Genomic DNA, 21,750 nt, shown 5'->3' with positions numbered 1-21,750 from the left:
GGGCTAAAAGTTCCATCCAGTCCTGTCCTGATAGTGACAGGAGCGGACATGGTGACAGAGACGATTGCCCCTGTCTAGCTCAGGTGGCATGAGGCTTGGCAGCCCATTCAATTAGTAGTACCCCTACCATATCTCGGCACCATGTGCGACTTAAAAGGGAGAAAAGCCAGAAGTGCACAAGAGTGACTGGGAAGAAACATAGACCGATGGGTCCTTTGTGCCGGGCTGGATGAGAAACACACCCAGGCTATGTCTAGACTGCAAGCCTCTTTCGAAAGAGGCTTTTTCGAAAGATACTTGCGAAAAAGCCTCTTTCGAAAAAGAGCATCTAGACTGCAAGCGGAACTTTCAAAAAAGCAAGCTGCTTTTTCGAAAGAGAGCACCCAGGCAGTCTGGATGCTCTCTTTCGAAAAACCCCTGTTTGCATTCAAGAACGCCTTTTTTCGAAAGAGCACTTTCGAAAAAAGGCGTTCTTCCTCGTGGAATTAGGTTTACCGCTGTCGAAAGAAAAGCCGCATTCTTTCGATTTAATTTCGAAAGAACGTGGCTGCAGTCTAGACGCAGGTGAAGTTTTTTGAAAAAAGGCTACTTTTTTCGAAAAAACCCTGAGTCTGGACACAGCCCCAGGGGAGAGCAAGGAGTGTCTCCAATGGGAAACCAGAAGAAAAGCAGGGGCAGCTGGTAGGTCTCTTTCAGCAAAAACTCAAGGAAGGAGACAGAAGCCAGTCAGAGAGCCAGCATTTACCTGGGAGACAAGGGGAAGCAGAAAGTGTGAGTCTATGGACCCTTGGTAGGGAAGAGTGCAATAGGTGTCTGTGCACTGACAGCACCTGCAAGTACCCCCCGCCCCCATGGGAGCTGTGAGGATGGTGCTGGGGTTGGAGGCAGTACAGAGATACCCGCTCCCCCACTCCCTAATAGGGCGTGCGTGCAGAGACATGCTTGCTTGAGAAGCCAGTCACTTTGAGCAGTGTGTGGGGCTTCAGCAAACAGGCAGCCTGCCTGAGTGCCCCTCGGGGGTGCAGGGCATTAGCAGACCGGAGGGTCATGGTAGGCCAGATTCAAATGTTGGAAGGCTGGTAGGGTTGCCAGATGGTTTCAACAAAAATACCGGACACACTTGACATTACATCACAATCTACATTACATTTCATTTACAAAATACCGGAAATTTATATTTTCTCATTTATATTTGTTCAATTTGTTTCCCAAACAGAAAGCTCAAATACTGGACTGTCCAGTTCAAAACCGGACACCTGGCAACCCTAAAGTCTGGATCTGGCCCACGGGCCGTATTTTGCCCACTCCTGAGCTATGGTGAGAGGGCTGTATAGGAACCCTAAAATCAAAGTGAGGAAGCAATGTGGTGAGCCCTATTATAGTGGGAAAAGAAATATTTATAGGCCCAAGTGTAAGGTCTATGTACATGGGCATCCACAAAGGGGTGTGGCTAAAGGTGATTTAATTGAAAGGCTAAGTCACCAAAGCAGCCCAGACAGCACTGGAGGCTGAGTGGAGTCACGGAAAACCAAACGATAATTGAGGCATACCTGCTGCAATGCCTCACTATGACATGAAGAGTGATTTTTCTAATTCTGGATACCTAAATGCTTCTACAAAATGTGTGTGTACAAAGCATACAACTACACTCAAATAACAACAACCTGCTTTACATGTGCAGATCCACAGTTGAGTGTTCAAATGGGGGTTTTCAAATGGGGGTTCTCTGAACGCAAATGGTGGATACAAAAATGTTATGGGCACAATTCAGTGAAAACATTTTGAAAATCTGTGCCAGTCTTGTTATCATTTCAGAGTCATGCAGCTCATTATATGAACTGAATTGGCAGTCTCAGTCCAGTTTCCAAATAAAACATGAAAGCAGGCCCACCAACAGGGAAGGAGCAAAGGAGGCAATTGGCCCGGGATCGGATGATTCAAATGGTCCTGGGACTACAGCTGCCTCTGCCATAGTAACAAATTCATTTCAACCAACCTAACTCGAGTTTGAGCATCTCACCAACTCTCTGTTGAATTTTCTGACCACCAAAGACCAATAAAAGTAGCACCAAGCAAAACCAAACAATTCCAGAACTGAGTTTCTGGTTCTCTTAGGAATATTTTTGGTATCATCTTTGAATGTTTCAAGCTTATAAAGTTACATCATGTAATACTGTAAGAAATGCACATTTTCATATGAGACTCAAACCTAAAACATGAAAGCAATATTCCTTTGTGCAAGTAGACCCTTTAAAGTCAATGTGATTATCCTTTTAAGTAAAATTTTGTAGTATCAGACCCAAACATATTAACTCCTAGGCTATGTCTAGACTGCAGGCTTCTTTCGAAAGAGGCTCTTTCGAAAGCATCTTTCGAAAGAGCCTCTTTCGAAAGATCGCGTCTAGACTGCAGGCGGATCTTTCGAAAGAGAAATCCGCTTTTTCGAAAGAGAGCACCCAGCGAGTCTGGATGCTCTCTTTCGAAGACGGCCTCTTTACATTGAAGAACGCCTTCTTTCGAAAGAGGAACTTTCGAAAGAAGGCGTTCTTCCTCGTAAATTGAGGTTTACCGCCATAGAAAGAAAAGCCGCGTTCTTTCGAAATAATTTCGAAAGAACGCGGCTTGAGTCTGGACGCAGGGGAAGTTTTTCGGGGAAAAGGCTACTTTTCCCGAAAAAAACCCCTGAGTCTGGACACGGCCCTAATGTCAAACAAACTACAATGTCTACAGGATAGAGCCTGGTATAATTTGACTAAGCCTCACTAAAATCAATGGAGATATGCCAACACACATTTAAATCTACTGAAGATCTGGCCCACTGTCTTTACAGAGAGAGGTTTATAATAATCTATTTGTCAAAACACTGATGCAAGGGCATGTGCTAATGTGGAAGTGTATTTAGTTGCTGGTATGTAAGCAACAGCTAACTAACAATACACTGCCTAATCAGTACACACAAAAACTTAGTTCTGTTATGGCCCTTAATGCTGCAAATTCTTCACACATAATATGCACATGCTACCTTCACTGAGAGGTCTTCACTTGGAGAGTTTGCAAGAATGTGTTACCAGGCTTCTCTATCTAATATAAAGAAATGGTCTGTTTTTCATCTTGCAAATAAGAGCTGCCTAGATAATAAATATAAGACATAGATTTCACACAATGAATACCAGCACTTATATACCAGAGTAATAGATGTCTTAAGCCAATATTGAAAAACTCCTATCGAGAAACAAATTTTATTTATTTTAGAAATAATTTTAATTATCTAGGCTAGGAACCAGTGGGATCTGAAAAGTTTCAGAATCTAATAGAAATGTACTCATCAAGGCAGTTAACATATGGATGGGGAAAATTAAACAATATTCAGTAGGAGGCTAATACTTCTTGCAAAGAAATAATGCAGAAAACATGAATCAGTATTTTAAAATGTTAGCTTTGAGCCTATGTCCTTACCATATACATACTCTAAAATCATATAGTAAGTCAATTGTTGCATTTCTTTACTTAGTTAAAATGGTTACATCTTACTATGAAACAATATAAAGTTAGAAGTTACTAAGACAAATTAGATGTCTTCAAGTCACCAAGACCTGATGAAATGCATCCAAAAATACTCAAGGAGCTGACTGAGGAAATATCTGAGCCACTGGTGATTATCTTTGAAATGTAATAGAAGAGGAAAGAAATTCCAGTGCCCATCTTTAAAAAGGGAAATAATGTCAACCTGGGGAATTACAGATCAGCCAATTTAACTTATGTACCTGGAAAGATAATGAAGCAAATAATTAAGCAATTAATTTGCAAAAGTTTGAAGATAATGAGGTGATAAGTAATATTCAGCATGGACTTATCATAAACAAATTGTGTTAAACCAACCTGCTAGCTTTCTTTGACAGGATAACATGCCTAGGTGGAATAAAGTGTGTGCAAAGTTGGTTGGAAAACCAGTCACAAAGTCTATGTCTCCACTGCAGTCCTATTTTGGGATACCGAAAGTATCCCAAAATAGCTCTTCTGTGTCTTTTGAGCATGCCAGTCATTTTGAAATATAATGGGCTCTCTATTCTGACATCCCTGTAAACCTCATTCCACAAGGAGTAAGGGACATTTCAGAAAAGCTATTTATCTTGAAATAAATGCTATGTAGACAGCACCAAATTTCAAAATAAGCTATTTTGAAATTGACTTGAAATAAGCTATGCAATTTGCTATTTCAAGCTACCGGTGCAGTGTAGACACACCCAGAGAGCAGTTATCAGTGGCTGGAAGGATATAAAAATAGGGGCCAACAGGGATTAGTTTTGGGTTCTATTCAGTATCTTCATTAATGGCTTAGATAACTGCATAGAGAGTATACTCATAGGCTACGTCTACACTGCAGGCTTCTTGTGCAAGAACTGTTTTGCACAAGAATTCTTGTGCAAAAGGTCTTCCACAAAAGCGCGTCCACACTGCCATGTGCTTTTGTGCAAGAAATGTGCTTTTGCGCAAGAACGTCCATGGCAGTGTGGATGCTCTCTTGCGCAAGAAAGCTCTGATGGCCATTTTAGCCATAGGGGTTTCTTGCGCAAGAAAATCATGTTGCCTGTCTACACTGCCTTCTTGTGGAAGAGCTCTTGTGCAAGAGGGCTTATTCCTTAAGAGGAGAGGAATAACTCTTCTGGAAGAAGCCCTGTTTTCCGATGCTGTACTGTAAATGTACTTGCGCAAGAACGCGCGTGCAGTGTAGACACACGGCAAGTTTTTGTGCAAGAACAGCTGTTCTTGAGCAAAAAGCCTGCGGTGTAGACAGCTATAAAGTTTGTGGGCTATACCACGTTGGAAAGGGTTGCAAATGCTTTAAAGGATAGGATTAAAATTCAAAATGATCTGGACAAACTGGAGGAATGGTCTGAAGTAAATAGGAGGAAATTCAACAGGGGTACGTCTTCACAGCACGGCTAAAGTCGAGTTCAGTACACAACTTCAGCTACATCAATTGCATTGCTTAAGTCAAAATAGATTAACTCGGCTTTAGGCACAGTCTACACAGCAGGAAGTTGAAGGAAGAACACTCTTCCCTGTTTCAGAATAATGTCACTTATGTTAATAATGTCTTATGTTATTTCGGAATAACATGAGTTATTCCGAAATAATGCTGCTGTGTAGATGTACCCTAGGAGCAAATTCAATAAGTACTCCATTTAAGAAGGAAAAATGCAAAGTACTCCATTTAAGAAGGAAAAATCAGTTGCACTCATGCAAAATGGGAAATGTCTGTCTAGGAAGCAGTATGGTAGAAAAGGATCTAGAGCAGTGGTCCCCAACCATTAGAGGCTCCCGGGCACCCGGGGGTGGGGACACTCACACAGGGCCGCGCGTCTGGGGGCACACCAGGGGACGGGGATGCCCTTGCACCCGGCACCGGCATGTGCCCCGGGGCCGAGGCCGCCCAAGCGCCGTGTGCCGTGGGCCCGGGGCCGGCGCCGCCGCCCGAGCCACACGCCTGGGGCCGGTACCGGCGCCGCTTGAGCACCATGCGCCCGAGCGCCCGCATTTTTGTACTTTGAATAACTAACGTGTGTGAAACAGTGATAAATGTAAATATTAGTTTCACTATTGTTTGATTATACACTTTCCAACAGAAAATAAAAAAGAGCCTAGAAGCTGAACTAAGCAAAACTAGTTTTGCTGCTGTTGGATGATCACAGTATGTGGAATAAGATAGCAGCTGTAAGTTAGCTGGTGTCAGATGTTCAACCAGCTAACAATACACTGCCTTCCCAGCACACATGTGTGGTTATCATCAATGTTCTCAAAAGTTTGATGCCATTGCATTAAAATAACAGGGAGCTGGCTCTGCAGCTGGTGACAGTGTAGTAGAGACTGCTAGATCCACACAAAGCAGCCAGCTAACAGTACACTGCCTACCAGACACAGGAAGTCTAAGCAAAGCAATATATTTCCTTTCTCAAGACTCTATGACTGAATTTTACTTATAATAGAAACTTTGCAAACTGGAGGGATGGAAAAGTTAAGGTCCATTCACATAGTCACTCCATTTCCCATCTAATTTGAATATTGCTAACCTCTTCAAAATTAACTCAATATGTATTTCAATCCAAACTGTAAATACTTAAATGCAATAAATATCAAGGGCAAGATACTGTCCTTTTTTGGAGGCATTTTAGCTCAGACTCTGATTCAGCAAGACAATTAAGCAAGTGACTAATTTTAAGCTTGTGAGTAGTATAATTGATTTCAATGAGATTTGTACCAAGCCCTTAAAGAGCAAAAATTGATGTTGCACATAAAAAGTCACCTTCATTATGTTTAATAACTATAAGTTTGGATCTTAGGACTCATAGGGGCAGTGAGCTGTATGGTTGGTACTGAAGTCAGAACCAAAAAGGTTGCATGTATGTAAATAAGTACAGACTGTGAGCCTCTTTCTTTGCTTTTCAAAACTGGGCTCTTTTTCCACTCAAAAAGAATTGTATTTTGCAATACTCCGGAATGTTCAATAAAAAAATATATATGAGCAATTACTTGTCCAGTTGCCATGGCTAGGCAACAGCTAGATGACTTAATTGGTTAATTCACATCTGTCTCCCATCACATTCCACAAGAGGGTGCCATTTCCATGACTTCTGTGATGCTTTTGAATGCAACAATGTGGAGTGCACTTAGCAACTGTTCATATACAAAGTTTTCAACAGCCAGCTAGCAGTGCACTGCCAAACTGTCACATGCTTGTGCTCAATCAGTGCTTCTTGGCCATTTGCTTTGTCCCACAGCTAGCTCTATAGCTTAGCTATTGTTCAGCATGTTCAATCTAGCACTGTGATCAACAGTACTGCATGTATGAATGTTAATAAAGTACTATACTCGCATGTTGGTGTTGAATATACTTCTGTACTACGTTCGGTTTTTAATGCATCATGCTTATCTTCTGCTCCAAAATGTCCAGTCGAGGAGTCTCCTTTTACATTACCCCAAACTCTAAGAATGTCTGAATCTCATTTAGGATTCTACTAGTGACTCACCAGATTTACACTGTAATCTTTTGAGGCAAGGACTGTCTGTGTTTTGAATCGAACTTTACCTAGAACACTGCTGGTGATTATTAAATAATAAACTGTATGTTTACATCTATCTGTTATGTTTTCACTCTTTATTGTTTCTTCTATTCCTTACCATGCAACTACACAACTATGTACCAGATTACTTATGATGTTGCCTGGATAGGCAACTACCAACATTCCTATAGCCCCTTCAGCCAGATCAAGTAACTTTTATTCGGTAATCAGCCCCATAATCCTATGAAGAAAGAATCCTAGGATCTACTTTGAAGTTCTCATTATATCACTGCCACTTTGCCACTAAAGTAGCTTCTATACATTTTCCAATAGTTTCACATGGTGCATTTAAACTAGCTTCATGAGTAGTGTTTAGGGTTAATAACCACAGGGAAAAAATCTTAAAATGTTATTTTTGTCTTCAAAATTATATAGATTTTCTGCTTTTTTTGTCCTTTCCTCCTTGCCCCTAAAAATATACAAAGGAGAATTTTTGTATATGTACTTACCTTAGTGAGCTTCTGTAAACTTTGTTTTCTGATTTGCTTAAGCTCTTTCCCAAGTGTTTTCATTACTTTCTCCTTTTAAAAAAACACAAAAGTACAAATAATGCTATTACATTTTCAGGTATCATCTAGCCAATAACAATTTTTATATCCTGTCTAAATCACTGGTCTAATTAAATCAGATGTTTCTGGAAGATCAAGTCCTTAAGTCCTTCCCCCTTTTGAAGCAAAATTATTTATGTGTTGTGGGCCCTTTTCTGCACTCTTGCTAAGATAAAACTCTCAGCTGACTTCATGAGTTCTTCCTAAATAAAGGAAGCATATGATCTTTATGACTTTTTCCACAATTGTACTATTTAACTGGGAGAAGATAAATTACTTGACTTTACTCTAGCAAAGCACTGGTGAGTTAGAATAAAAAGAAACAAGGAATGACATTTACCCACAACATGTCTTCATCAGTCTTGACCTTCCTAGAAGCAGATCTTTCTAATTTCCACTCCATCTCTGAAGTTAAGCTCCGGTCACGATTATCTAAATTAAAAATACTTATTTATAACGTAGCTATATTGATGTGCATTGTGCGAATAAATACCACCCATTTTTTATACCAGTGTCCTGGGCCATTCTGACTTTTTGTCTCTACTCAAGGAGAAAGTGATGAGCTAGATTGCCCCTAACTGCCACCCTCCTTATTTATACTCCCTTTGAGCCCCTTAGCTCTTCTGCGCCTCCTGCCCGCCCTATATGCTGCCCTCTATGAGCTCCCTTAGCCCTTGTCCACCCCAGCGCCTCTCCTCTAGGCTCCCCGCCCTTTCTCCCCACTCTCACCCGCCCTGCCCCGATGAGGTCTCCCAGAGGGACCGACATGCCATTTAAAGAGACCGCACGCGCGGCAGGCGAAGCGGGAATCCCCTGCCCTGGCAGCTGATTGGCCGCCAGGCGCCGTGACTGAGGGGATTCCCTTCTTTGGAAGGCTGGGGCGCGGAACGCGGGCTGGCGGCGGGGCTGTCCGCTCCCTCCCCTCTCCCTCCCTGGAGGCTCCAGCTCGCGGGCCCGCGGCGGCTGGGCGGCTGGAGCCTCCGCATTGTTTGCAGCAAGGCGGAGCGCGCGGAGCTGCTGGCAGCAGCGCCAAGGCTCGCGGGGGTCCCTCGGCTGCCACCGATGGCGGGCAAAGACGCGGGGCTCGGCTCGCCAGGCCCTCTAACGGGCTCGGCAGAGCCGCCCTGCCCCCATCCGAGCCTGCTGCCGCCCCACCGCAGCCCGAGGCACTAGCTGAGTAGCAAGAGATGGGGGACTAGCAGCGATCTTGGCTGAATCTCTGGAGCCTGCAGGCGAACGCCATTCGCTGTCTTTCCTCAAACGTTACGTTGGGCTCCTTCTTCCTCCCTTCCCTCCTACCCACATTTCACTTTATACCAAACTTGGGGGGAAGGCTGCGTTTGCAGGCCAGAGAGGAGGAGACTGAGGAAAATGCATGAAATGAAATGAAATGAAATGAAATGAACCACCGAAATATGTTATGCCACCTGTTTCCCCTTTGGAAGTGTAAGTCCTGGCCCGTAGGTGCTGGAAGTAGAGTGTGGGATGGGGGGAGGGGAGGTGCTGACTTAAAGTAGTTCCCATTACGTACAGGGTTTACAACAGGGGTGTGGAACCTAAGGTCCAGGGCCTGGATGCACCCCTCAGCTTGGATTTGGCCCCAGAGGCTCAGGACTCCCCTCTCTCCCCATCATTGGTGCCTATCACTATCCTTCTCAGCTGCCAGGTTTTTGTTTGCTGAGGGGGGGGGGGCATGTTTTGTTTTGTTTGCTTCACTTCTCACTTATGTGCAGCCCCAACTGGTTTTTCTCTGAGTCAGTGGCCCCCCCAACCCTTAAAGGGTTCCTCACCCCGGTTTACAGTTTATTCAATGGCTCTCAGCAGTCCCTCTATAAAAATTGTTCCAGCACCGCTGCCTGGCCAGGTTTGGATGCAAAGCTGGCATCACTCATGTGACATCATTTTGCAAGTACAGTAAGTGGTATGCCTAAAGTTGTACCAAAAACTTCTGGATTGTTTTTAAAAGGATATGTCATTCATATTTTGTGTATGGCGTGTGGAGAGCAGTGTTAGAAACACTGCTGGCCTACAGCATTAAACACACCACATAAAAATATCTCAGATATTTTTGAACTCAGTGGGAATACAGGAGACCCTTGCAATTCACAGAATAGCTGTTCTTGATTTTGCATCTTCATGAGTCTGTCCCATCCCCCTATTGCACCCATTCCCTGGGTGGGGGGTGGAGTGGGAGGAAGAATGCAGCCTTGGGAGGGGCTGTTGTTAGACAGCAGCAGTGTAAGGGCCTTCTTCTTCCACACTCACTGCAGCAGCCAGCAGTTGCGCTGAGCTCACAGTGAGTACCCTGGACCCCATAGTGAATTCCATGTGGCTTCCCGGCCTCCATGGTGAGGTCTCTACAGCTCCTGGCAGCCACAGTGAGCTCCCTGCAACTCCCAACCTCCATGGTGAGTTCAGGAGACACGGGGAACTCACTGCAGGAGCTGGGAGCTGTGGGGAGCTCACTGCATGGATTTCACCATTCGTGGTGGTGCCAGGAATGCATCCACTGCAAAGGACAAGGGTTTAACTGTATTCACATGCTTGGAGCTACTTGCCCATGTGACTATTTTCCAGTTCAAGATCACAGAATGCATTGAATTAGGTAGATGAGCCACTACCAGTCCACCTTCCAGTAGGGTGTAAAGTGGAGTAAAAACACTTTCCAGATTTTCTAAATGTCGTGGACTATGCTGATGAGAAATTTTTAAAAGATGATTTTTCCTTCAAATTATTTTGCAGAAAAAAATCCCAGTTTCACAATCAGCTCTAGTTTTATATCTGAATAGTTGTACTCCTACAGTGAGGCACTGGGAAAGTAAGGTCATGAAAATGATTTGCTAGCACTTTAGCTTTGAGTAATACTTAAATGAATGCCACACAATACAAATACAATATACTGTCTGCTTACTTTATTTCAAAAATGTTATTTCATAATCCCACAATTTATTTGTGAAATGCAAAGTCACTTAAACCTCTTTTCAATGCTTTCTTTAAAAACAAATAATACATTCGGTTTTGTAAGCATCTCACCTGTGCAGGATCATATTTGCAACACTTCAGATGATCGTTAAACTGAATATGAATTCCTCTTACAATAATAGCCTTCAGTAAACATTGTTATATAATGTTACAGTGCAAAATAATGGGACAGTAGTAAGTGCTGGCTTGCATTACAGCATGTGCAACCACCAATACGGTGGATGAATACTCCATGAATAAGCAATAACCAAGTAAGAATTATTAACTACAGTAGACTTCCGATAATCCAGCACCCTTGGGATCCAGGGGGTGCCGGATTATCGGATATGCTGGAGTATCCGGAGGTACTCTAGCGGGGTGCTGTGACATATCTGCTGGGACCCACACCGTGTGGGGGGGTCGGTGGGAAACAGCACAGCAAGGGGCGAACCCTCCGCACTGTTGCAGGGAGGCGGTGGAAGCCCCGCACAGCCGGCTTGCAAGCGGGGAAACTTGTAGGCGGCGGCAGTAGAGAAGGAGCAAGAGGCAGGCAGCTGTTTAAGGTGGGCAAGCGAGCAGGGGGTGTCGGCGGGGGACGGCGCAGTGAGGGGCGAACCCTCCACCATGTTGTGGGGAGGCGGTGGAAGTCCCGCGCAGCCAGCTGGGAAACTTGTAAGTGGCGATGGTGGAGAGGGAGCGAGAGGCAGGCAGCTGTTTAAGGCGGGTGGGCAGGGGTTGGGGGGGTCGGCAGGGAATGCTGCCTGCCTCTCACCCCCTCTCCGCCGCCGCTGCCTACAAGTTTCTCCGCTTGCAAGTCAGCTGCGCAGGGCTTCCACTGCCTCCCTGCAACATGGCGGAGGGTTCGCCCCTTGCCGCGCCATCCCCTGATGGCACCCCCCACTCGCCCGCCCATCTTAAACAGCTGCCTGCCTCTCACCCCCTCTCTGCGGCCACCACTTACAAGCTTTCCCGCTTGCAAGCCAGCTGCGGGGGCTTCCACCGCCTCCCCACAACATGGCGGAGGGTTCGCCCCTCGCCACACCGTCCCCCGCCGACACCTCCTGCTCGCCCACCCGCCTTAAACAGCTACCTGCTTCTCACCCCTTCTCTGCCACCACCACTTACAAGCTTTCCCACTTGCAAGCCGGCTGCGCGGGGCTTCCACCGCCTCCCCACAACACAGTGGAAAGTTCGCCCCTCGCCACACTGTTCCCCGCCGACACTCTTCCCTCCTCCCCCTCGCCTGCCCGCCCACCTGCCTTCCTTCCTTTCTTAAACAGCTGCCTGCCTCTCGCTCCCTCTCCGTCACCACCTCTGGGCAGCTCCAATTGTCCGGATGTCCAGAGCACTTCCGGGTTCCAGTTGTTGCCGGACTATCAGGAGTGCCGGACCACTGGATGCCGGACAATTGGAGTTTTATTGTATTATGAATATAGAATTATCAGTTTGGGCCAGATTGTGAACCCCTGAGAAGCCTCACTGAAATGCTTGAAATGGGATTAATCATGTTTAAATGTTCAACAATGTGAGCAATAGATTTATATTAAGATCTATTAAAATGTGGGATTTTCAAAAGTGTTCAGCTTTGGCCTAACTTTGTTCTATTGATCCCACTTTTCTTTGCTTTTTAAGATTTAAAAATGTACATTTCATCACAACCTTAAGACCAATCCAAATGAAATAATATTCATTCAGCAGTCATCTAAAAATATAAAAGTAATATGTCTCTTTAGAAGAAGAAACAAATATTATACATGTACATATATATTCATCTGCCTCAAATGCAAGTCAACAGTCATAGCAAAATTTCCCAAGGATATATAGTTATGCTCCTTCCTAACAGAACTACATATAAGATTTCATTCTCAAGAAACCTGGTATAAATACATTCCCAAAATCTACTGTTGCTTGAAAAAATGTTATTTATTTGTAGCACTTTAAATACTAACAAAACATGTAGATGGTATCATGAGCTTTCGTGGGCACAACCCACTTCTTCAGATGACCGGAGTGTTGGAAGTCCAGATCCAAGAATCTCTGACGAAGACATGCATCTTATGAAGTGGGTCTTCACCCTCGAAAGCTTATGCTCCAATACATCTGTTAGTCTATAAGGTGCCACAGGACTTATTGTTCTTGCAGATTCAGACTAACACAACTACCCCTCTGATACTATTCCCCAAAGAGTATATGTAACCCACACACCTAGTGGTTGTGGTTAACTGACCCACGTAGTGGCACTTAGACTACTTACAGTGAGAGATAAGAATTAATGACCTAAGCTGCAAGTTAGCTGACTCTATAACTCAAGCTGTAGAGACTTCTGCACTAAGCTCCAGAGGTCCCAGATTTGAATATACTTGCAGGCTGTTACAAGTGGGGGCTCATTGGGATCTCAGCTGGGTCTCTGAACCTCTGGATGCCCTTCCTCATCTAGGGGAAGTATGTAAGGGTATGTCTACACTACCCCGCTAGTTCGAACTAGCGGGGTAATGTAGGCATACCGCACTTGCAAATGAAGCCCGGGATTTGAATTTCCCGGGCTTCATTTGCATAAGCGGGGAGCCGCCATTTTTAAAACCCCGCTGGTTCGAACCCCGTGCAGCGCGGCTTCCTAGTTCGAACTACCGTTACTCCTCATTTCACGATAAATCCTCCTACTGGATAAAGGAGGTAACCTAGTGACAGATGATGGGGAAAGCTGAAGTACTCGATGCTTTCTTTGCCTCTGTCTTCACGGACAAGGTGGACTCCCGGACTAATGCGCTAAGTGACACAAGATGGGATAAAGATGGACAGCCCTTGGTGCGTAAAGAACAGGTTAGGAACTATTTAGAAAAGCTAAACGTATACAAATCCATGGGTCCGGACTTAATGCATCCAAGGGTACTGAGGGAGTTGGCAAATGTCATTGAGGAGCCTTTGGCCATTATCTTTGAAAAGTCGTGGAGGTCAGGAGAAATCCCGGATGATTGAAAAACGGCAAATGTAGTGCCCATCTTCAAAAAAGGGAAGAAGGACGATCCAGGGAACTATAGGCCGTTCAGTCTTACCTCTGTTCCTGGAAAAATCATGGAAGGGATCCTTAAGGAATCCATTTTGAGGCACTTGGAAGAGAGGAAAGTGATAAGGAATAGTCAGCATGGATTCACAAAGGGAAAGTCGTGTCTTACCAATCTCATTAGCTTCTATGATGAGGTAACTGGCTCTGTGGACGTGGGAAAGTCAGTGGATGTGATATACCTTGACTTTAGCAAGGCTTTTGATACGGTCTCCCACAATATTCTTGTCAGCAAGTTAAGGGAATGTGGATTGGATAAATGGACGGTAAGATGGCTAGAAAGCTGGCCAGAAGGCCGGGCCCAGTGGATGGTGATCAACGGCTCAATGTCAGGATGGCGGTCGGTTTCTGCCCCAAGGTTCGGTTCTAGGACCAGTTTTGTTCAATATCTTTATTAATGACCTGGATGAGGGGGTGGATTACACCCTCAGCAAGTTTGCGGATGACACTAAGCTAGGGGGAGAGGTAGATACACTTGAGGGCAGAGATAGGGTCCAGAGTGACTTAAACAAATTGGAGGAATGGGCCACAAGAAATCTGATGAGGTTTAACAAGGACAAGTGCAGAGTCCTGCACTCGGGACGGAAGAATCCCAAGCATTGTTACAGGCTGGGGACCAACCAGATAAGTAGTAGTTCTGCAGAAAAGGACCTGGGGGTTACAGTGGATGAGAAGCTGGATATGAGTCAACAGTGTGCCCTTGTAGCCAAGAAGGCTAATGGCATATTAGGTTGCATTAAGAGGAGCATTGCCAGCAGATCCAGAGATGTCATTATTCCCCTCTGGTGAGGCCACATCTGGAGAATTGTGTCCAGTTCTGGGCCCCCCACTATGAAAAGGATGTGGATGCATTGGAGAGGGTCCAGCGGAGGGCAACCAAAATGATTAGGGGGCTGGAGCATATGACCTATGAGGAGAGGCTGAGGGAGTTGGGTCTGTTTAGTCTGCAGAAGCGAAGAGTGAGGGGGGACTTGATAGCAGCCTTCAACTTCCTGAAGGGAGGTTCCAAAGAGGATGGAGAAAGGCTGTTCTCAGTAGTGACAGATGGCAGAAAAATGAGCAATGGTCTCAAGTTGTGGTAGAAAAGGTCCAGGTTGGATATTAGGAAAAACTATTTCACTAGGAGGGTAGTGAAGCACTGGAATGGGTTACCTAGGGAAGTAGTGGAGTCTCCATCCCTAGAGGTGTTTAAGTCTCAGCTTGACAAAGTCCTGGATGGGTTGATTTAGTTGGGATTGGTCCTGCCTAGAGCAGGGGGCTGGACTTGATGACCTTCTGAGGTCTCTTCCAGCTCTGTGATTCTATGATTCTCTTCCAGTTCTATGATTCTAGGCTCCTTCACTGAGGTCCGAGGTGTTTGAATCCACCTGCAGCCTATTACACTTACAGTTAAATAATATGAGAAGAGAAAAGAGGTAGATAAAAAAGCAGAGGGAAAAGCATATTGTAATTGTGAAACTATTATGATTAATATATAAGCAGTAACTACAGCATACTATATTTCTATTCATTAAGTGTAGACATCATGAGTGATTGTTAAGGAGAAATATGAATGAAAATAATATAGTAGATTTGGGAGGAACTTTTTCTAAAACTCTTATGCACTCTAGGTAGCAAAGCACAAAGTATAATAAAAATTTACCAGTGTATCTTAAACATATTGAGGGGCTGAAATAAATAAATAAATAGATAAACACCCATCACACTGAAAAAATCCATAGTTTAAAGTTAGGGATGTTGTGAAATAAGAATTTATTTGTACTTGATCAGGAAAAAGGTGTTTATGGATGAATACGGTAAGAATTATCATGAGCCTTTATACCCATTTCCTTGTTTTAAGTGTGTCAAGGTTTGTAAACAATGTGATCGGTAAGTACAATGTTGTTACTTAGGAACCTTAACTGAATTTTGAAACAAAAAATGTTTTGTTTTTAGAATAGCAGTTAAGAGCTGAGCACTTTCTGACATAGATCATGAAACTACTAAGCTGCCTTTCTTTCCATTATTAAACATTATATTTTTCATTGGGCATTTCCTTTTGCCCTAGAATCTAAGAAAATCTTGCCCCACATACACACACTCCCTACTGTTATTATTGGTGGGTCAGATTAGCACTTCCACGCCTCTTCTGATTGCCAAAGAGACCGAGATAGAGTTCTGCCAAGCTGATAGTCACTAACAGTATTACCACACTTAATCAGGCCTCTTTACTAAGAAAAAGATACCTTGCTCATTCCTGTTGCTCCTTCCTTCACTCTCCTTCCCATCCTTTCTCTCTTGAAGGCAATGGAAACTGTGAGTGCTCTGTACTTCTGAAAAGCCAGCAATTTATTTAGGTGCCTAAATCTGGATTGAGTTTCCTAACTTTAAGCACTTAAATTTGAGCCCTTTGGCCTTAAATTTGCAGTGCCCCATGTTCACTATCTATAAAATAGGGATGTGGCTGCAGTGTTTATGAATCTTTGTAAAGTGGTTTGAGACCTTCAGATGGGAAGTGTTAGAAAAGTGCTACATATTATTCCATCAAGTACTTTTTAGCACAGAAGAATTATGAGAGAGAGAGCATTAGGAGTGAATGGGAACCAGAGTCCAGGTAAAACAGTATATACAAATACACAGAGGATTCTTTTCTCTCTGCATTATCCAGTTGCTCCCTGCTTTCTATATGTCAATAGGACCTGTGAGATGCAAAGGAAAATGAAACAGAAAGCAGTGGAAAGGAGACCCTAAATTTGCAGAAGGAGGATGTGAGAGACCGTCCTCAGAGCCTGTAGCAGCTTCTCTGTGAAATTGTGTGCAGTTGGGGTTTTGCATGTATTTTCAGGAGCTGAATCAAATTGGTGGATGGAGTTAAGGAGTAACCATTCTCAGAGACAAGTACCCCTTTAATTAATTCCAAATAGATAGGCAAGTTTCCTCTATACCATGTTTCATACACATTCTGTTTTCACTAACCATTGTATTTTTGAAAGAAGATTTATTAAAGTTAAAGAAAAGAACAACACTTATAACAGTCCTATAGAACAATTAGATTGTGGGCCTCACTTTACACAGAATTAAATCTTTGATCCCATGCTGGTCTCTTTGCATCACTCTGTATTCACATTGTGAGTTGGTGATCACCAACTATGGTAATGATACAAGCAGGTGTCCTTTTAAATAGCACTGAGACTGCTTTATACTTCCGTGGGGACTGGGCTAGCAGAAAATTGGTCTAAGAATCAGAAAAATGCTGACATCTTCTCTTGTCCTCAGTGCTTATGTAGAGCATCTGAGAAATCAATCTATAGTATTTTTAACTGAGTTTTCTTCAGAGTTAAACTGAAAATATTTTGGGTAGGTGACCTCTTAAATATCACATTAACTTAATTTAATAATACAAATACTAGAAATTTGGAAAATAAAAATTATTTCACCTACATGCAAAAAATATAATCTTTTAATTTTCAGTAAGTTTTTGTAGCCCAGACTAAACCCCTAAAGCACAGAGGTTGTAAATGGAAACAGTGTCGTTTGCCTTTACTAGCTCTAGATGGTGCTGGTATATTATCTCACCCACCTTGTCTCTCAAATTATCCGAGAGACAAATGATCTATCCATTTAGGATGCATATGTCATAAATAAATTAGAAAAATTAACTTTTTAACTCATTATCTTAATAGTTTTTTTATCTGAAAATCCCTATCTTTTCTGTAAAATTAATGCATGTATTTAAAAGAAATATAATTCACCAAGCTACAATAGCATGAAAACAAGAGAGTATGTCATATAACCAAAAGCAATTACAGGCAGTCCCCGGGTTACATACAAGATAGGGACTGTAGGTTTGTTCTTAAGTTGAATTTCTATGTTGAAACTGACCAGCGGCTGACTACAGGAAGCCTGAGACAGAGCTGCTCTGCCCCGGGCTTCCTGGAATCAGCCGCTGATCAGTTTCAACAGCAGCTGAATCTGGACGCCTGGGACAGAGCAGCTGGGACGCTGCCGGGTACGTCCCCGCAGCGCCGCACCTCAGCGCTGTGGGGACCAACCCGGCAGCACCCCAGCTGCTCTGCCCCAGGTGTTCCCAAGTCAGCCGCTGCTGAAACTGACCAGCGGCTGACTTGGGGACACCTGGGGCAGAGCAGCTGGGGTGCTGCCGGGTTGGTCCAGTAGCGCCAAGGAGCGGCGCTGCGGGACCAACCCGGCAGCGCCCCAGCTGCTCTACCCCAGGCGTCGGCGAGAAAAGCCTGGTCTGCTCGGGGGGAGGGGCGCACTAGGTGCGCGCCCCCCCCCAGCAGACCAGGGAGACGTGGGCAGCGGGACCGCCGAGACGCACCGCGGTCCCGCCACCCGCGTCCTCCGCGGCTTTGCTCCACATCTCCCTGGTCTGCTGGGAGGCCCCCCCCCTCAGACCAGGGAGATGCGGAGCAGCTTTTCTCGCCACGGAGGACGCGGGCGGCAGGACCACCCGCATCCTCCGCGGCGAGAAAAGCCTGGTCTGCTGGCGGGGGGGCGCACTAGCTGTGCCCCCCCCCCAGCAAACCAGGGAGATGCGGGCGGCTGGACCACCGAGACACGCCGCAGTCCCGCCGCCCGCGTCCTCCGCGGCTTTGCTCCGCGTCTCCCTGGTCTTCTGGGGAGCCCCCCCCCAGTAGACTAGGGAGACACGGAGCAGCTTTTTTCACCGCAGAGGACATGGGCGGCGGGACCGCGGCGCGTTTGGGCGGTCCCGCCGCCCGCGTACTCCGCGGCGAGAAGAGCACCGTGCATATGTAGGGATCCGACGTAAGTGGTATCCACGTAACTCGGGGACTGCCTGTATTTCCCATACCAATTAGTTTTGTCGTTATAGGACCCTTCCTACAGGCCTCATGCAGGCAAAGCTCCCATTGGGCCTGACTTCTATTTAACTAAAACCAGATTACACTGCTTTGGAAATAGTGACTTGAGTAAATGAGAATCTGGCCTTCTGAATTTAACTGGAGTTGTTCATGAAATAGAAACTTTGCTATCTAATTACAGAGCATTGGAACTTTCCTCTGAGTAATATTACTGCTAGTCCTGACTTGTAAGTTGCATCCTAGCAGAACTAGAGGCAGCTGAAGACTTGTGACCAGTCAGAATGTTCACTTCACCATAGTCCATACACTTGCTGCCCAAACTAATACTTCCAAAATTTAACAGAATAGCCTATAACATTTCCTAAATAACCAGGTAACTTAACTATAACTGAAGACAGTGGACATTTTTAAAGTTTAGTGAAACTCAAATTCTGAGTTTCTACACAAAATTGAAAGAAAATATGTTGACTATATTTTTGCAAAATTGTCAGTTTTTCAAGGATTAAGTTTGGCTGGAATGTCTGAGTTTTAGGAGTTCAAGTTTCTACCCTTGCATCAAAAATAAAATATGGTCCCAGTATTATGAAATGCTTGCTTAGTAGACGTCCTGATGAAAGTGAGGTCAAAGTAATTCTGGATGAAAACCACTGGTTTTATTGTATTTATTCATTCATATTTAGTGTCTTCGGTATCAGCTGTAGAAGTATGCAATGCAAATGAAGAACTTGTCATAGTTCTTGTCTCATAGTTCTTGTCACTGAGGCTATGTCTAGACTAAAATGATCTATCGGAAAAAGGTGCGCAAAATGCGCTCTGCAAGTTGCATACCTTTTTCCAATAGTTTTTTTTTTTCAGAAGAGGCTTTTCTGAAATTTGATCCATCTGCACTAGGCCAAATTTCAGAAAATCCTCCTCTTTCAAAAGAGTCTTTCTCTCTCGTAGAAGGAGGAAGACAGGGCTTTCGAAAAAGTGCTCCTGCTCTTCCGCAAAAAAAAGCGGAAGAGCAGACGTGTTCCCTGGACGCAGTGGAGTTTTTCTGGGATACCGGAGGTAGTGTAGACATAGACATAGTCGAGTCACGTTCCTTGTCCATCTTTAGGTGACGAGAATTGCTTCAGCTTGTTCTTTAACTTCTGAACCATTTTTCTATCAGACACAGGGGAAGTAATATGTACAATAGGGTCTTGGATCACTTAGGTGGCAAATATCTGTCAATGCTTCTCCCAGATCTTTTTCATTTTTGTTAGCTTGAAGCTTCTTTTTTTTTTTTTAACAGATCCATCTGTAGGACTCCCAGTTGTCTAGTTACCTGGAAGAAGACTTACATAGTGCCCAACATTGACCTACATTTTTCTTGTGGACTCATACAGTGAAGGATATTTTTTTCTTCCACTATTGTCCCTATTACTTTTTAGTTCAGAGAAGAGCTCTTTATTTCTTCTCCACCCCTTGTCCGTTTAGATATATCCAAGTGGTTTAGAGAGACAAGGTGATGAGGGAATATCTTTTACTGGGCCAACTTCTGTTGGTGAGAAAGTTTACACAGAGCTCTTCTTCCCAGACCTTCAGTGGAGCTCTGAGTAAGCTATAGGTGAGCTTGTTTCTCTCACTAACAGAAGCTGGTCCAATAAAATATATTACTTCACCCACCTTGTCTTTAATAACCTGGGATCAGGACTACTACAACAATGCTGTATATAGTGTATTAATCAGAGCATTCTCCATTCTAAGCTTTCCTGAATGCTTGCAAAGCAATTGTGTGAAATTCTGCCCAAAGAATAAAAACAATGGAAGAGGAAGGGCTTCAGATGAATTGCACAGAAATACCAGAATCCTTTTCTATAGAAATATGTGAAATTTAAGAAGGCCATATAACAATTGCTTCCCAAATACTTGGGCTCTGGAAAGTATAAGACAAGTATCTGGATAGCAGCTAGAAAGTGTGGCAGGGCTTCAAGGAACCTTGTTTGATAAGCTGCTAAATTCAATACAAATAAATATATTTGACAGGGAAGAAACTACTCTACATAACCACAGTTTCTTACTACTGGGACAGGTATTGTTTCTAACTGTGCTTTTATAGTGCTAAGAATAAAATAGTCCTGATCATGAATGGAATCTCTGGGGATTTCTATAATATAAATAAATACATAGGGCACATCCTCAGTACACAATGCTCTGTTTTCCCATTCAAGTGAGTGGAATGTGATGCAATCTGATGTATCTGGTTTGCAACTGTCAAAGAATAGGATACCATCCTTTACTTTCCACCATTTCTCCACGGGAACAAATATTTATTTTTATTATCTAGAAACCCCAACAATTATCAGAGCCCCATAGTGATAGGCACTGCACAAACATATTGTAAAAGTCAGGCCCTTACTCCAAAGAACTTACAGTCCAAATGGGCAAGACAGAAACAGGATAGCAAGAAAAACAGGAAACAGAACCCAGAAAGATAAAATGACATGCCTAATGTAATATAGTTGATCACTTGTAAAGCTACAGAGCTCTTTCAAGTTCCAGTACTTGGGTCTATCCCCTGGACAACTTTTCATTCCAAGCTTTCTTCTTGTAGCAACAAAAAATAATTATGTCCATTCAGCAGTTGAGAGGTTAAATAATGTTAAGTTTGTTATACAAATGGATACAAACCAGGAAATACAAAACTGAAGCTGGACCTCTGTTCTGCATGTGCTCTATTGTGTGGAGGTATTATAAACATTGCAGGAAATAGCTAACCTCAAGTATATGTGCTGCATTATGTAGGCACAAACTGGCACACAAAATATGGAGTTTCATCCTTAACTTTTTCAGGCTTTTGTCAGCTAGTACCACACCTTAACATTGCTTAATCTCCTTTTATTTTTCATGTTAAATTTAGCAATAATGACTAATATAGTTGGCAAGTGCATGTGTAAGTAGACTAAGAAATACTTTGGCATTGGATAGGATTTGCGTCAGCTGTCAATCTATAGTTCATAAATGGTGGCTTATTTGTTTAAGAAGTAAAAAATTGAATAAACAAAACAAAATTATTACTCTATTTGAAACCTTTACCCTAGAGAATTATCATTTAGAAAGTAAACAAACAGTATGATGATTTCAGTGTTATGCACTGCACTGTTAGTTCAAAACGGGTGGGTTTTTAACTTACCACTTTGAGAGGTAAAGGTTACAATTTACCATATGATTTGTTTACACAGCACATTATGATGAAAGCAAGGAGTTAGAAA

General features: G+C 43.6%; 1 protein-coding gene across 5 annotated transcripts in view; it reads right to left on the bottom strand.

Moving 5' to 3' along the window:
* The window catches only part of CDC20B (cell division cycle 20B), a 56,546-nt gene extending 48,182 nt beyond the window's left edge, over positions 1-8,364 (bottom strand). For 2 of the 5 annotated variants that reach the window (XM_014581759.4, XM_025179676.3), the window contains exons 1-2: positions 8,010-8,363; positions 7,571-7,642 (exon numbers count right to left, since the gene is read on the bottom strand). In XM_014581759.4, coding sequence (XP_014437245.3) covers positions 7,571-7,642; positions 8,010-8,072 — 135 coding nt within the window. In that variant the 5' untranslated portion in view covers positions 8,073-8,363. Of the gene's footprint in view, positions 1-7,570; positions 7,643-8,009 lie in introns of all 5 variants that reach the window. The other 3 variants (XM_014581758.4, XM_006139545.5, XM_025179675.3) reach the window with 2 other exon arrangements.
* Between the last annotated feature and the right edge of the window lie 13,386 nt (positions 8,365-21,750).

The sequence above is a fragment of the Pelodiscus sinensis genome, chromosome 6 (assembly GCF_052426305.1).
Source record: "Pelodiscus sinensis isolate ZL-2025 chromosome 6, ASM5242630v1, whole genome shotgun sequence".
In the NCBI taxonomy this organism is placed as follows: Eukaryota; Metazoa; Chordata; order Testudines; family Trionychidae; genus Pelodiscus; species Pelodiscus sinensis.
Note: the sequence above shows the minus strand (reverse complement) of the source record. Positions and strands in the feature narration are given on the sequence as shown.